General features: G+C 35.9%; 1 protein-coding gene across 1 annotated transcript in view; it reads left to right on the top strand.

Moving 5' to 3' along the window:
• LOC108733976 (cubilin homolog) overlaps positions 1–17729 on the top strand; it is a 257794-nt gene that overhangs the window by 182524 nt on the left and 57541 nt on the right. The window contains exons 3-4 of the mRNA XM_025974987.1: positions 809–1036; positions 17084–17347. Coding sequence (XP_025830772.1) covers positions 809–1036; positions 17084–17347 — 492 coding nt within the window. The remainder of the gene's footprint in view (positions 1–808; positions 1037–17083; positions 17348–17729) is intronic.

Here is a 17729-nt window from a genome sequence, read left to right as displayed (position 1 = left end):
GTGCGATAATAACTGTGTAGCTGCATGGATGGAGAATGTAAGCATTGCCGATTATCGAATGTTTAAGATAAACATACACTATTTAGTACTACATCTAACGTTTTGAACTAAATACATTAAATAAGCACATTACAGGCAGCACTACGTAAATGTGCAAATATAAAATAAATAAAAAAGTAAATTATGTAAACATTAGATTGTTTCTCACGGCGCATCCAACTAAAGAGAAGGGTCATATCTCTAATTGTTTCAAATGAATTGTAAGTGGTAGTCCAGCATGAACATGACTTTATTGCTCATATCACACGTAAATTGTTCGTATTTACTGTTATTCAACGCAAAGCGTACGTTTAACTTCGAAAATTGTAATCTTTATTCAGAACTTAAGAACAAATTTATCAAAATGTTGCATTTTCGATAATCTTTGACACATATTTACGGCATGAAAATGCTAGCCGCAGGTAAAAGCTAGTTCTAAGAAAAGGGTTACATACATCCATTTCGACTAGGAATTTTTGCTGTTGTGCGCAAGTGCGTTGTAGCATGTACTTAGTTAAATTTCAAAATACAAATAAAGTACATGACAATAATTTATGTAGGTATATAACTGGTTTAGAGCATTATTATCACATTATCAATAGCCTCATAAAAGTTGGCAAACTTACAAGTGGATTAAAAAAGATAAAAGAATAAAAGAAAACGGGTTTTGAAATAATCATTTGTTCAGAATCTCTTTCATCCATGTCGTCCCTCTCGCTGGTTGTGAGAATTTATAGAGCGCCAAAGTTATGCCCTTTTTTGCTTACAGATGAATTTCGAATTGAACCATTTTATGGAGGAGAATTTAACCGAAAGGAGCTGACTACGATTTTTCCCGAACTTCCCCAGGGAGACATGGGCTTTTACCAACCATTAGTGAGCTCAAACGATCCTTGTGCACCGTTTGTCAACGTTAACCACAAGAAAAAGGAATTCTTTAGTCCCGGATATCCAGACAGATATCCGAACAACACGGAATGCGTTTTGGTATTGGAAGGTGAGTAAAAGAGCACGGAACAATTAATTGCCCGCGAGAATACGAAACCATAATGAAAACAATGAACGGTATTTCCAATTAATAATCGACATAGTACTTTTTACTTTTATTTTTATTATTTAATCCAGGCAATATGGGCGGGCGAGTGAAGAAAATTATTCGGATTAAATTTTTTTACGCAGTTTTGTTCGCGAGATTCTCCTGAATACTATGATATAGGTTGTCAGTCAGTAATCCGGTCGGGTTTTGTCTAAATCACGATTGTTTAAACAAATGCCAAAATCGATTTTTTTTGGCTTGAACATTTTTTTTTATATTCTTTGGTTTAATCTCGATAAAAAGGGTATGAAGCTTTTCGTTTCATGCGAGTTACTATGTAACGAAATCATGCAATGCATTTCCTTGACTGTTTGTCCCTATGTATGCTTAGATCTTTAAATGTACGCAACGGATTTTAATGCGGTTTTTTTTAATGGATAGAGTAATTCAAGACGAAGTTTTATATGTAGAATNACTACGCAACGGATTTTAATGCGGTTTTTTTTAATAGATACAGGAAATCAAAAGGAAGGTTTATATGTATAATATAGTACAGAAACTCTGATAATTTTAGGTTTGTAATGTGATGTCGCAAATAAACGCATTTTTTTGCCCTTACATTGCAAACGCTGGCCGAATAGATCAAAATAATATGCTACAGTATTGTACACCTTAAAAAGGTCTACAAAAAAGTCCAGGATGGTATATGTCTATCTCTTAGAGATAACCCACAATAACCATTTTTTATCCTTTACTTTTTACGAGAAATAATGGCTTATCTACGAAGCGATTTTAAGCAATACAGCATTAATCCTTATCCAATTAAGTACTTTTAAATACATTGTGCATTTAATATAGATCAATATGGACCTTTACAGCATGTAATTTAAGTGAATATTTTCGAAGATATTACAGACTTAAAATGCAGGGACATAGGGGTTGTGGCGGTACCGACCGATTTGTATTGTCTAATGACGAAAAGCTGTGATTGTTGTATATAAAGACATTGTATAGTATTTTTACTATCAGCATTGCACCCGTGCGAAGCATAATGTACAAATAATACTATTAAACCAATTCCTTAACCCCTATTATCCCGGTATGTTTGTGTGTGAAGAAGTTTCACTTCAGTAGCGTGTTGTATAAGTTAATATTTTCCGACTTATGAATTTCTAAAAGTCTGAATTTACATGAAAATCGCTATTTTCTATGTTTCAAAAATNTAAAAAGATATTAGAAAATATGTTTTTTTAGAAGCTAATCTTTCTATATATATTTAATAAACTGTATTTAATCAATTGCATCAAAGAAATTGTTTTCGTTTCTATTAAATGAATTTATATTTCAATTATTTAAAAGGAATGTTTGCTGGCTGATCTTCTGCAAGGCGCTAATAATAAATGCGTGAGTGGAAGATAGACATCAGTAGTCAGTGGGGTTGTTCAAGAATCCTTTGATTGAAAGATCTGCCAATTTGACCGGCGTAAACCTTCTTGCAATCGTTACATTTCAACAAACAGCCTACTGATTTCGACCCTTTGTCAGTTTTACCGTTATTGTTTTTGATAAATGTCCTTTAAATTAATTTATATATATTCTTGAATACATCTAAATTTTACATTCGGAACTGCGACAATTTCTTCAATCCACTATTATCATTTTACTTTTATTGAAGAAATTGTGGTAAATCATTTTCTTAACTCTATGCTAGACTACGACTAGAAACGCGTAATGTAAAGTATTTTCAAAAGACCTCCACGTGAAATGTAAATTTTGCTGATTAAGTGGTAACACTTTATACTGAGGATGGGATTTAACAATGAACTGATGCACTTTTCTGCATGCACAAAGTTTCACGAGAAAATGTTATAACCGCTATTAGTTTGCATAATGCGAAATTTACGCTCTCTTGGAGAAAACCGATTTCAGTGTCACACCAGCTGCGGGTAGTTTTAGAACTCAAATGAGGTTAATTTTTTACATTTCAGTTAACAATCTCGTCGCATTCCCTTCTAAATTGTTTCTTTTCGTTTCTTTGAATAGCTAAAGAGCTTATTACCCACACTTTATATAGCACTAGAATCATACAAATGAAACGAGTTGCTTTGTCGTAATTGTTAGTAAAACTACTACTGAAACATTTTACCAGCAATTTTTTTAATTATGGAACAAAGAATTTATAAAACACAGCTGCAAAAATGAGTGAAATGTAAGAGATCATCGTCATAAGGCAATCAGCCCTAAGATTGGTTGGACACGTACCTCCACTCTTTCCTATCCTGAGCTAATCTTCGCATTTCCCTAAAATTAGAACAATCTACATTCCTTAACTATTTGCGAACAGTAATCAGTCCTCTGTTCTCCTATTCTTTCTAATACCTCTTCATTTCTAACCTTCTCTATCCACGATATCCTTATCATCCGTCCATGTTTCGCACCCGTACAGTGCCGCGCCCCAAGCATACACATTTAACAATCTTTTTCGAATTTCTGAATTAACCGTTCGCGAGCATAGAAGTGACTTCCTTTTATTAAAGGCAACTCGACCGTGCGCTATTCTTTGCTCTATATCGCTACTACTCCTTCCGTCCTGACTTGTCTAACATCCTAAATACCGAAAGTCAGCCACTTATTTCATCTCATATCTTTATATTCGATCTTTCCTACCTTTTTTTCCCTTACAAACCAGTATTTTTGTTTTACTTTTATTTATTTTCATGCAATACTGTTTTGTCAACACCTCTTCCATTTTATTTAAAGCTATCTCTAACTTCTCCTTGCTAGATGCTAATACTGCTATATTAAGAGATGAATTACAAATATTTCTTTTCTTTTAGAGAAGCGGAGCTAGTACCTACACTAAATTGCATTGTTTCCAGAAATTCAATAGTCTTCACTTCGTTATATTAAGTGAAGAAAATTTTCAGTATTAATTTAAGAATATTGTCTTCTAATGACAGTCAATACACAACAGTCAGTACATGGTCAATTAACTAATGCCTTGTGATGACTTATACAAAACAATAAAACCAAAAATAGAGATAATTAGTTATCGCAATACAATGTAGTGTACTTGGTTCGACAAAATATTTATTAAAATCGTTTCGGTAAACAATCTCGGTTGCGGGAGCGAAACTCCTGTCAGGATTAAGTATACAGGTACGGGAAAACGTTCAGAATTTACAGTTATATACGTTCTTTCATTTACAGTTTCCTTTTTATATCCCATGGACGATACTGCATAATTTATGTCACAAACTAATCGAATTTTCAAAACCGTTTAAATTTAGTGTAACACCACTAAAAACCTGTGTTCGGTTCTCAACTCGCCAGAAGTGTATACAGACCTAAAGCTGTTGATAGAGAAACATATAAATGAACCGATAATAATACGGTTTCACTCGAGCCTTCGGTACAGAACCCTAAAAATTGTCGAGTTTTTTTTTTTATTTCCTTTGCGAGAATCCATTTTAACAATAATTTAATTTTCTTCCTCTCCTGTGCTGAATTCCAACGCTTTCTTATATAGTCGTAGAAAAAATATTGAGTTTTTCTCGAGTCTTCTTTGACGATCGATGATAAAAAAGTCTTTTGAGTTAACAGATCCGTCTACGTCACATGCCGTCAGGTGCGTCAGAGACTGAAGAATTGCTGAATTTGGTATTACAGTAGTCGCGATTGGCCTATTCTCTCAGTCCTATTTCGTAAAGTGCTCATTCTCATACGATTGCCAGACTTTAGCAGAAACGACAAAAGATAAAGGGGTCCTTCTGTCTCTCTCTATCCTTGTCGTTCCTCTTCCGAGCCATTTAACAACCCTAAGGGTCGACGAAGGGAAGCATAAACTTTCAAATTTGAAAACTTATTTCTATTGTTAAGATAAATCGTACAAAAAAGGTGGACCCGTCCTTTCTTTGCCTTCCTTATAGGACAAACCAAATTCAACAACTGAATTATGAGCAAATTCTCGAGCAAGGACGTTAACGATTTAACCCTTTGCGTTCTTATATGAAACCCTAACCTTACCTACAGCTTCCCCTTTTTTTAAGTAGTTGCCTCAAACTAGTTAAAAAGTAGTTATTTCTGTAAATTCTTTAAAAAAATAAATAGTTTCGATGTTCGTTTTTAGTTCTAAAATTGAACATTAATGTTCAAGCACCTGTAGCAAATATACACTAGTGGCACAGTATTAAGATATTGTATACAGTAAGGTTATTTCTTCAATTTGATGTTTTTTGCAGGCGGTCATAAATCAACTTTACAAGTAGTGAACTGCTATATAAACACGTGCGATATAGGTACGCATATACGTATATGAACAAGTACAGCTTAATTACGTTCAATATCGATCAACCAGTTTAAGTCATTGTAGCACAAGGACCAAAATGTTAAATATGCATTTCACGAACAATACCATGTAAATATTATATTATATTATAAAATTGGTCTCATAAATAGACTCAATCTAGACTTCGGTCCTCATTATCTCGCAGCTAATGCAGAAAATAGATTTTATTTGTATTGTGGTTTCACGATGACACTCACATGTGCAAAATGTATCATTTTTTGAAAAATACGACGTGGCATAGGAAAATTAACTTTCAGTCACTTTTATAATTTATTATTTAAATCTAGCTCGATTAATAGTGCTATACCCACGCCACCCTTGAAGTAAATGTTTCCTTCTATTTACCGATACCTAAAACTTTTAAGTCCGAAGATCCTTTCACTAATTCAGGGACTATAAGGGACATGAAGGTAACTAACGTTAAATATGCAGTGGATGTATCTTTTGAACCTTGAACTTCTCTAAATCTGTAGTCTCTCCCCTTTATTAATTATTCAACCCGATAATAAAAATGACTATTTGGGAAACCGGTTTCGCTCATGGAAAACATTAATATTAGTTCGCTTGTTCCCAAACTTTGTAGAAATTATATGTAGCGCTGGAATTGCTAATATATTGCCTCCAAGTAGCAATAATGGCTAATAAAAAACTGCCTTAATCCTGCCGAATCATGCCTTAATATTGCGATCGTAGCGCCACACTATTTCCCAAACATCCCTGGGTCACTTTCTAAGGGCGTTCGTTCTCATTTATTCTAACCTTCATGATTCTACCTCAGCAGGTACATTCCTTTTCTAACTAAATGAGAAAAGTAAAAGCAGACAACACGTTCGTATGTATGTGTGTATGTATACGTACCTTCTTTGAGATAAAATAATTTGGAAAATATTGAAAATATCTTGAAAATTTATTATTCTTCAAAAATTTGAATAGGTACATGTTCCGCATAATCCTTGTAACACTATAAATAAGTATACAGCACGTATTTGTATGAAATGACAAACCCAAACAGCAAAATGTATACAGAAGAACAAAAAATAGTTACCCAGTGTGAAAGCAAGAAATTTTGTAAACAAATTTTATGAAAATTAAGCTATTTAACAAATAATTATGAAACTAAGTAAGTTAGCTAATCCGTCCCATGGATGAACGCGAATAATATTTGAGGGAATAATAATGTTTAAAGGAGAATTCCTCCTTTTCCTAAATACGAATTAAAAATTGGTTTCGTACAAAATTATTTTGAGATGTGTATCTAGTTTTGTAGCGGAAACTTAAAAGAAGCCAAGAAAACTATAAAGACTGACTACGTAACAACTGTTTCTAAATTTTTCAAAAGGAAAGCTCGTGATGAATCTACATTATTTTTCATTTGATTGCTATGGGGCCGTTCATGAGATATGTTCGTAAATAAAAGGGAAGGAGGGGTATTTCTTAGCGTGACCAGGAATGACAGGCTAAGGAAATGTGAATTTCACACTTCACTAATTTTATTGTAATGTTTTTCTTAACTCGACACCTCTTAAAATTTTTCATTACGATAGAAAGTAATTCTCAAGTACTTAAAAAGCCTGTAAATAAACATATGCCTTCATAGTAGAATAAAGATTCGGAATATAGGGCCGTGTTCTAAGTGAACTATTCTGGATAGATTCCGGCCGTGAAAGCCTTTCTTCTTATATTCCTTCATGCCTGAGAAGGTGTCCTACCAACCTATCTCGCCTATTTCTTATTGACTTCCATTGAGTACTCTGTTCTCCTATTCTTTCTAATACCTCTTCATTTCTAACCTTCTCTATCCACGGTATCCTCATCATTCGCCTGTAACACCACATTTCGAACGCTTCTAACCTTTTCTTTTCCGCCGCGCCCACAGTCCATGTTTCACACCCATACAGCGCCGGGCTGTAAACATACACCTTTAAAAATCCTCTTCGTATTTCTAAATTAACCATTCGTGGGCATAGAAGTGACTTATATCCCTACTATTCCTTCCGTCCTAATTTGTCGGACTTCTTAGATACCTAATAATTCATCTCCTACCTTTAAATTCGCTCTTTCCCTACTTTTTCTTCCCTTGCATACCAGTATTTTTATATTACATTTATTTATTTAATATATTACAGCTCATTTTTAAAGAACATGTTAACAAATACATAATTATTATGGACCTACTTGTGTTCTGAAGTCAACTGACTGCATAACAAAATGTTCGCTATCAGTAAATATGACATGACATTTCGAGGGGATGCAAACCAATTTGACACGTAACGCAAACATTCCGCTTTTCCAGTGAGTATTTTATAATGAAACCGTCAAAATTAACGAGGCGTGCAATAAAAACGACATTGAAACAAAAAGCGGCCCGACTCCACTGCCATTACGAGGAAGCCAGAGCAATAGCAATAAATTCGTCGTAAAACATGAATTTTAAACAGCTTCGTTCCGTTCGATGGCTCTTTTTATAGCCTTTCGCTGATTTGTATTAATCACAATGCTTCAAACGCAAATACAGAAAATCAACGATTACTATTCTTTTTCTGCCTCTGATGTTTACATTCAAAGTTCAAGTGGCTCCCAAGAACAAAGGCACCGTTGCTCCTCTATTTATCTCAATAAAATTTGCAGATTTTTCGTTCTGTAAACGTTTTGCTACAAAAAGAAGGTGTTTAAATAATCCTCCAAATAATATAAATTATATTCAGAACACATATTAATTCTTTTACTTATTGAGGGTGTTTATGAAATAACTAGCAAGCCTTGGAGGGTGTTAATAGGGAATCGCATGGCGACTAAAGCAGCGTGATTAAAGGACGAAAAATTTGTAAGAAAACCAGAGGAAGTTGCAATCCGAAGCCGATTCTGAACGTGAACTGACAACGTACGAGGGCGGTTCAAGAAGTACTCGTGTTTGAAGACAGAGGACGTTTCTGAGGGAAATTGGTGTTGTCACCGTGTGCTGTCATCTATCAAACCACGCCAAAACGAATTTCAGACTGATTGATAGGTTAGTTTGGATTTGGCAGCCATTCGGCTGAGACGTGTTTCGTTATTTTCGCTAAGATGGAAAAAGAGCAGTATCGTTCAGTAACTTGCTTTTTGTTTTTGGATGGGAAGAAATGCGAGGAGATGAAAACAAAGTTGGATACTGTTTATGGAGACATTTCGCCATCTACGACCACAGTTAGATTTTGCTTCAACGAATTTAAACGTGGGCAAAGGTCCGTTTTTGATAGGAGCGACCAGGAAGCCTGGCAAACGTTGTTACCGAGGAAATCATTTTACGGATTTTTTAGGAAAAGGAAGAACTATCACTGGACAATACTACAGTGAATTATTGGACCGCTTCGACAAAAAATTGAAGGAGACACGGACGCATTTGACGAAAGGAGTTGTTGCCGCCAAAATGCATGTATTACGTTATGAATTTGCTGCCGAACACCCCGTACTTACTTGATTTGACTCCCTGCGACTTCATCTTGTTCCCTACCATGAAGAAATGACTAGCGCGAAAGAAATTTAGCTCAAACGAGGAAGTCATCGCCGAGACAGGGGGGGATTTTGGAGAGTTCGACAAATCTTATTTTTTGGAGGGGTAACAAAAATGGCAGGGTCGTTGGGAGAAGTAAAGATACACTCACTAAAGGAGGACTATGTTGAAAAATAAAAAAACAAATTTTAAAATAAAAAGGTGTCTTCATTTCTAACACGGGTACTTATTGAACCGCCCTCGTATAGAGAAATTGAGATAGCAATTAAGCAACAAGATCAATAAAAAATTTAAACAGTGACGGTTGTGGAACGATCAATAAAGTAAATATCAACAGCTTACTACTACGCTACTACACGTAATCTTTAAACGTTCATTGTGATAACAATTAATTAAATAACTACTTTATTCATCACTGGTAGTTTGTACTATTTAAAATACACCTCAACATGATATTAAGAACACAAAATACAAAAGAAATACTCGTACAACACGGATGCTGCAGCTGACGGAACGCGGCGTAACCCCACCAGGACCGGACTGCCCTCGATTGTACTTCTAAATACCTTTTTTTCGAAAACAGTGGACTTTCGGACCACTAAACATTTACTTAATTCTCATGTTTTATAGTGCCCTATCATATCCCTCATGTTACTGTTAAACAAGTAATAAGATCTGAAATTTTTTTTGAACAGGTACCCTGTCTATGGTGGGTAGGTCTTTAACCGTCAAACTTTTAAGGAAGAAGTTTTTAGACGTTTTAATAGCTATCTAATTGTAAAGTATCGTATCATCAGCTTTCTCATCAGTTACACGATAAAAATGTCTTTCCTGCCGTTTTTAATCGTTAATATAATCTTTTAAACCGTCTAATAAAGTCATGTTAGAGCTACATTAAACGTCTTTGCGACGTTTCACAGTTTTCTACCCAAAATTATGATTTTGGACTGTTTCCTTCACGGCTAACCCGTCTTTTTTTGGGTCACCCTACTGTTCAGTTTAATTTAATTTTAGTTCACGAGTAGATAGTAGAGCACTTCTCATGAAAAGGACATAGAAACGGTTCGAATATCTAGAACAAGTATGACCATCCGTAATAAAAGAGAACGGGCGGTAACCCTTTACGAACTGCATACGGTAAAGTGGTTGGTGCAGTAGGTTCTGTTACCTTTAATGAAATGTGGTCTTCATTTATGTAAATGGTTACGTTACGAACAGACAAGAAGGGAATTTAGTAAATGCAACAAGTAAAGGTCAAGTTTAAAGTGTACTACCGTACCGAGAAAATGTAGCTGACGCTCGGCCAATTCAGTTTGGAGTGCCAAACAATTGCGTACCAGATAGTTACGGGAACGGACGCCGAAATGTAATTACCAAATGCCACCACTTGAAAATTATGTGCAACAACTTTATGCATCAAGTTCGAGCTCTGGCATAAGTATACTCATACCTACACGTTCCCGGTTATTGTAAATGAAATAACTAATAACTATTTACTCAAATACCACAACTAGTGGCGAAACGTCGAATGAACGACTCCATTAATGTTCTCACTGAAGGAGGAGAGTCAATCCTAGATCACTACCATCAAGCCCGCCGTGAAAACCTTCCCTAGACAAAAATTTTCAGTCTCTCTCCAGTCTCTAAGCGTTTTTCAACGTCTCTCACAGTCTTTCACAGTCTCTCAGTTATTGCCTAGGTGTTTTTATGGATCTCTCACAGTCTCTGTATATGAGACTCGAACGATAAAATTGATAATTCAGAGATTCGAGTTTCTCGTCCAAAGACTGAATACGAATTGAGGATCTCTCTATGAGCGACTCAAGTCTCTCGTTCAGAGACGCTAAGCAGTTTTTTGACAGTCTCTCTCAGCGACACCAGAGAAACTCGATGAGAAACGGAGACTCTAGTCTCGCTTTCAAAGACTCTGAGAGACTGAACGTTTTTATCTCGGGTTAACATTTTGATTATTCTATTTTTCAACTAAAGGAAGGAAAAACAAATTATTTTAAAGACGAAAAGCAAAGAGTAAAAGCGAATAAGTTTTAACGGCAAGATTTAGACATATCTCAGGGATAACAGGATGTGGTACAAAAAAATGGGAAATTCAAATGGACGGAAAGGATAGTCTAAAAAGAATGAGAGAATGATTATAGAGAAGTAAATTAAAAGAAAAGCGAGAAGAATAAAAATGTCTTGTTGTAAAATTCATATGAAGATATAGAGTAGCTAAATATAAATGCACATTCCATATACAAAACATAATGTTTTTAATAAAACTATTTATCTACGTATTTTTCAACTAGGTACTAACCCCTACTGTAAATAAATCAAATCAGCCAATACTTTAATTCAATTATTTTATCGTAAATCATATCGTTAGTTAGGTTTTGTTTGTTTGAAATATCGAAAATTAGGAAAATTTCTAATAAACTACATAATATTCGTTGGTTCCTAAATATTATTAGGTTGGCATCAGTTTATGAACTAATGTGGACACATAATTTTCATTGATTATCAATTATGATACAAATGTGGAATCAATCAGCAATAATTACTAGTACTAGTTTAATTAGCCAAGCATTTGCATCAAGTAATTCATTAACGCTAAGTTGAAATCAATAACGTCTCCACAAATATATGTACGTTTGTACATGTACCTAAATCATACAACAATTTTGGCTCTATACAAACATAATTCAGCAAGAAAGTACCACAAATGGCGTGGTGAGCGCCATCTGTAGTACGATGCTACATTTTAGGATGCTCCAACAAGGTCCATTTAAAAATATGGATATCACCTCAACGTGATAGGCACGTTACCATAATCGAACAAAATAATTCGAAGTGGTCTGTGTTCTGTCGGAACTGCCAGACGCGGATCGCGATTTCGATTTTTTGGATCTCATCAGCGCGTCGCAGGCAGCTCCGAGAGAACACAGACCAACCTTTACCTGCTGTCTTAACAGCGCGTTTTAGAAAATACCACAAATGGCGTGGTGAGCGCCATCTGTAGTACGATGCTACATTTTAGGATTACGTATGCTCCAACAATGTCCATTTAAAAATATGGATATCTACTTACTGATACGAATTCGGGATTCGACAGCAGGTAAAGGTTGGTCTGTGTCCTGTCGGAGCTGCCTGCGACGCGCTGATGAGATCCAAAAAGATCGAAATCGCGATCCGCGTCTGGCAGTTTCGACAGAACACAGACCACTTCGAATTATTTTGTTTTATAATTCAGCAAATTCATTGATCAACTTTAACTAGAGTTGATCAACATTTGCAGATTTCTTGTCTACTTAGAGGTGTTACTTCCAATAAATATTCGTATTACGATTAGAATGCGAGGGGAATTCCTTAACCATCCGATTCACTTTCTTTAAAGTCTCAAAATTCAGAAGAAGATAAAACTTTGTTCGAATCTATCGGTAAGATAAATCAAGCTAAAACGCTTTCCTCCTTTCCGAAGTTTAAGAGCAAGACCTCAAAACTCCGTTTACTCAACGGACTCCTTTCAAGTATGAGGCACACGTGGAAAGTTATACGAAAGACGTGATACAATAACGGCGGTTATAAAACGGGCGAGCTCTCGGGGATTTATTGCGCTTGTTTATTTATCCGACAGCTAATTTCGGTTACAGTTACAGGGAAGTGAATTTCCGAAAGTTACCCGTACGTTTCCTTTATATCCCGTTTACCAACCCACATACATATGTACATATCTACGTAAGTACACGTTAAACTAAATTTAATTCTCAGTAAAAACTGGGAATAAGTACGATAAACTTTCAAAGGGGTTGTAAAAGTCAAATAACTGTCATACTTTTTGTAGCATACATTGAATAGTAAGATAGCACAGTAAAAAAGTAAAAGACGTAATAATAAATAAGAACCCGAGATAAAAATGTTTAGTCTCTCAGAGTCTCTGAAAGCGAGACTCCAGTCTCCGTCTCTCATCGAGTGTCTCTGGTGTCGCTGAGAGAGACTGTCTCTGTGAGAGACTCGAATCTCTGAGTTAACAATTTTATCGTTCGAGTCTCTCATACAAAGACTGTGAGAGATCCATAAAAACACCAATGCAATAACTGAGAGACTGTGAAAGACTGTCAGAGACGCTCTCAGAGACGCTGAGAGACTGAAGAGAGACTGAAAAATTTTGTCTAGGGAAGGACAGCATAGAAGAACACCTTCTAAAACAGGGGGGTTAGTTAGAGACATATTAGAAGCAGAAACAGATGTAAATAAGAAAGAAAAACCTGGTATTAATATCGGGTACCCGGGTAGATCCAAAAACATGGCTGAATCCGCAGAGTGCCGGATCTAAACCGAGTACCCAGCCCATCTATAAATTAGACTACTGTTACGCAAATTGTTAGGGATATGGATATGCTCTAGTTTAAGACAATGCAAAGATAGTGCAGGAGAACTACGTTTTATCCTCAAACAAGTTGCAAACTAAATAAAAACAATATCCACATGTAGATTGCAATCTTTAAATATATAATATTTGGTGGATTTTGCAAAAACAAATCGAAATGTCGCAAATAACGCGGTTACTCGCTTTGTTTTTGCAAACCGTCGGTTTTGTCTTATAGTTCATCATCATCATAAGGTCATCAGTCCTAAGACTGGTTGGACACGTACCTCCACTCTTTCCTATCCTGAGCTAAACTTCGCATTTCCCTAAAACTAGAACAGCCCACATCCTTAACTATTTGCGAACAGTAATCTAATCTAGGTCTACCTCTACCCCTCCTAACTCCTGTTTCTGCCTCTAATATGTCTCTGACTAGACCTTCATGCCTGAGAAGGTGTCCTACCAACCTATCTCGCCTATTTTTTATTGACTTCCATAGAGTCCTCTGTTCTCCTATTCTTTCCAATACCTCTTCATTTCTAACCTTTTCTACCCACGATATCCTCATCATCCGCCTATAACACCACATTTCGAACGCTTCTAACCTTTTCTTTTCCGCCGCTCCCACTGTCCATGTTTCGCACCCGTACAACGCCGTGCTCCAAACATACACCTTTAACAACCTTTTTCGAATTTCTAAATTAACCGTTCGCGAGCATAGAAGTGACTTCTTTTTATTAAAGGCGACACGACCCTGCGCTATCCTCTGCTTTATATCCCTACTACTCCTTCCATCCTCACTTATCTGACTTCCTAGGTATCTAAAATCAGCCACTTCTTCTAATTTTTCGTCTCCTATCTTTATATTCGCTCTTTCCCTACTTTTTCTTCCCTTGCATATCAGTATTTTAGTTTTACTTTTATTTATTTTCATACAGTACTGATCTGTCAGTACCGCTTCCATTTTATTTAAAGCTATCTCTAGGTCCTCCTTGCTAGATGCTAATACTGCTATATCATCTGCAAATCTAAGCATACTAATCTTTTGCCCTTGCACATCTATCCCTACAGTTGTACTGTCTTTAATGATGTTGATGGCGTCTTCGATGTATAGATTAAAAAGTAGCGGTGACAGTGTGCATCCCTGCCTGACTCCCTTCCTAATATTTACTTCTCTACGTTGCATCCCCAGCTCTATAACTGCCTGTTGCTCTTTATACAAACTAAGTATCACTCTTGTCTTATAGTTAACAAACAAAAAAAAAATACAACTTTTTTCGAGCGGAAATGGCTTGTAGTTGCGGCGAAGAGTGGCATCCGTGTTGTCGTGGTAGTGGTTCGTTTTGACTGGAGCTCATTGTGTTCGTATTTTTATCGTACATTTGGAAAGTCCACCAAATATTTATCATGGTGATGATGATGATGACGATAACGTGTAGATGAATAATCTTGTTTTAGTATTGAGTGGTACTGTTTTGTTATTTTTGTCTCTACAATATAACATGATTTCTATGTAAATGTTCTATCTCCCTTATTAATTTTTAACGGTAGTGTGTGGCTCGGAGGGCTTCCCACCCGCCCATCTCAGTGTTAGTAACTGATGGTAAAATCGAATCACGCAAGGGTCTTGTTTTAACTTAATTGACAGTCTTTTGTTACTGCTAATGTCATGTTTCGTATTGCTCGATATATTATTCCTGCAGCTAAAAAGCTATTGGTTTTATAAAATAATGTAAAACAAAATTGAATAAGTAAGTAACGTAATTGTATATTCAATGGACGTGGGGTAGGTACTTTAATGTCTTCAGCATCGCAACAAGGGAAACGGCGAAAGACAAAAGACATTTCCAATTATTTGCAATGCTGACTTGAAGCTGTTATCGTAATAAGATATTCATTCCTCCGTATGCGTCGCATCAGAGGACTTAGCATATGCCGCCTGGAACCTGGAAAAGCGAATTATTATTCACGAGAGAGCCGTTTACTAATATCCGCTGTATGTACAACTAAGACGGGACTGCATGTCAACTGTAATGTACAGTAATGTTCACTGAAAACGAACTAGACAAAATAACGAAAATTCCTTAAAAAATTGAAAAATGCTGCCCCAAAATCTGACTATGGATAACGAGCTGTCTACATCTATTTAATTGTTATTAAGTTTTGAGGGCGCAAAGGAGAAATGTCTAGCACTATTGAAGTGATTGTTAGTGAAAAGAGAAGAAATTTGTTTTTAATAGAAGGCTTTAAATTCTGTTTTCATAAAATGTTGGCAGGTGGATGTGCAATAAGAAAGGTTCCAGATAAAAGTGTCGCTCAGAGTTTCTGGAAGCGAGACTCGAGTCTCCGTATCTCATCGAGTCTCTCTGGTGTCGCTGAGAGAGACTGTCAAAAAACTGTTTAGCGTCTCTGAACGAGAGACTTGAGTCGCTCGTAGAGAGATCCTCATTTCGTATCCAATCTCTGAACAAGAGACTCGAATCTCTGAACGAGAGACTCGAATCTCTTAATAAGTGGTGTCTCGATAGTCATGGTTAAAATTTTAAAAAGTTCAACATATTTCGGAGATCCCGGTCTTTCTACGAGACTCGAGTCTCAATTTTTCAATTTTATTCATTCAGTCTCTCTGTGAGAGACTCGAATCTCTGAATTAACAATTTTATTGTTCGAGTCTCTCATACAGAGACTGTGAGAGATCCATGAAAACACCTAGGTAATAACTGAGACTGTGAAAAATTGTGAGAGACTCTGTCAGAGACGCTGAAAGACTCTGAAAGACTGAGGAGAGAGAAAAGTTTTGTCTCGGGGGATGCAAGTCGTTTTTAAAACTTTTTAGAAAAAGTTGTAGACGGCCCGAATACTTTCGTTTTCAATATTATATACTTACTATCCCCTGTTGAATATTTGTCTGACAATAGTTTATGTATTGTTTACTGTTTTTCAAATAAATTGCAAATAATTTAATGATTGGTGGTTAAATTATATTTCAATTCAATTTTAATATTGTTTTTTTTTTTAGTGATTAGAGATAGATTTGCTTATCATTATTCAATCTATTTTATTTTATTGTATTGAAAATTTCAATAATTTCAAATGCATACAATGTAGTCAAATATCTCTTGAATTTCCAAAAATTAATAGGCCGATTTGGTCCCAATGATCAGGTTCTGGGAAGGTTTTCGACAGCAACTACCTTTGTTAATTTTATTATCGATACTCTTCAATTGTATGCAGGTTACATGATTAGGGTTTTCCCCTTATTGGCTACTAGCTCGTATTCTTTTGTTGCAAACCAAGTATTGGTGGTGGCACCAGAACAATTGTTGATTTTGTCACATAATTTAGAGTTAGTTACATTTTGTACTTCTTCTTATTAACTTGCGTTTATAATTCATATTTTTTTTGTTGTCCATGTAGTTGTAATCCGTTATTTCATAGTTAATAATTCATTTGCAAATAAGGCCTGTTAATAGTGTTTTATATCGAGTTTCATTCGCTCCGATAAAACCAACATTTTGAAAAAATACTGGTCGTGATTTCAAGGCAAATAAATTATTTATTTAATTAAAATTCAAAGCCATCACACAAATTAATGCGCGATACTCAATTTACGTACCAAAATTCCAATATTGGTATCGAATTTACGTATGTGAAGTTTAGTATTGGAGGAAATTTACACTAAAATGTTGGCATATGACCTAATTTGCGTTTTCCGCCGATAGAAAAAGAGCCTCGTTAACTAGTCTATTTCCAATTTATCGTACGATAGATACCTATATATTTGTAACTACTCAATTATTGTTTCAGCACCTCCTGGTCACATAGTGAAGTTGGCCTTTAGGAAGAATTTTAGTATCGAATGGAGTCTAGACTGCAAACACGATTTCCTGGAGGTACGTGACGGTGCACACGGTTACGACAAGCTCCTGCACAAACCATTCTGCGGTTCAGAGTTTCCATCTGACGTTATTTCAACCGACAGGCACCTGTGGATTCATTTCAAATCCGACGACAGCATCGAGGGCGCCGGTTTTAAAGTTGTCTACGATTTTATGCCGAGACCACCCTCGTGTAAGTATACTAAGTAAACTTTTTAATGTTACATCACTACAGAACATCTGATAATAACCAGTAATACGCTACAAAACAAATGTCACCATTTTACGATTCGCTGCATTGGAAAATGAGGATGGTAATTTCGATTTAATACACGTTTAGGTACGAATACGAAATCTTTGGCGACATGATATGATAATGGTTAAGGAGTAGTAGGGATATAAAGCAGAGGATAGCGCAGGTCGAGACCGAGCGGCATGGCCTAGAGGTCTAGACCATTGCTTAGCATTCGGGAGGACGCCGGTTCGATTCCGGGTCCGTCTGCCTTGGTCCAAGTTTTTCTGTGGTTTCCTTGGATCACTTAGGCAAATGCTGAGGCAGTAATATTCCACAGATA

This window comes from Agrilus planipennis, unplaced genomic scaffold (genome assembly GCF_000699045.2).
Source record: "Agrilus planipennis isolate EAB-ADULT unplaced genomic scaffold, Apla_2.0 scaffold36, whole genome shotgun sequence".
Lineage (NCBI taxonomy): Eukaryota > Metazoa > Arthropoda > Insecta > Coleoptera > Buprestidae > Agrilus > Agrilus planipennis.
This window is presented reverse-complemented; position numbering and strand designations above follow the sequence as displayed.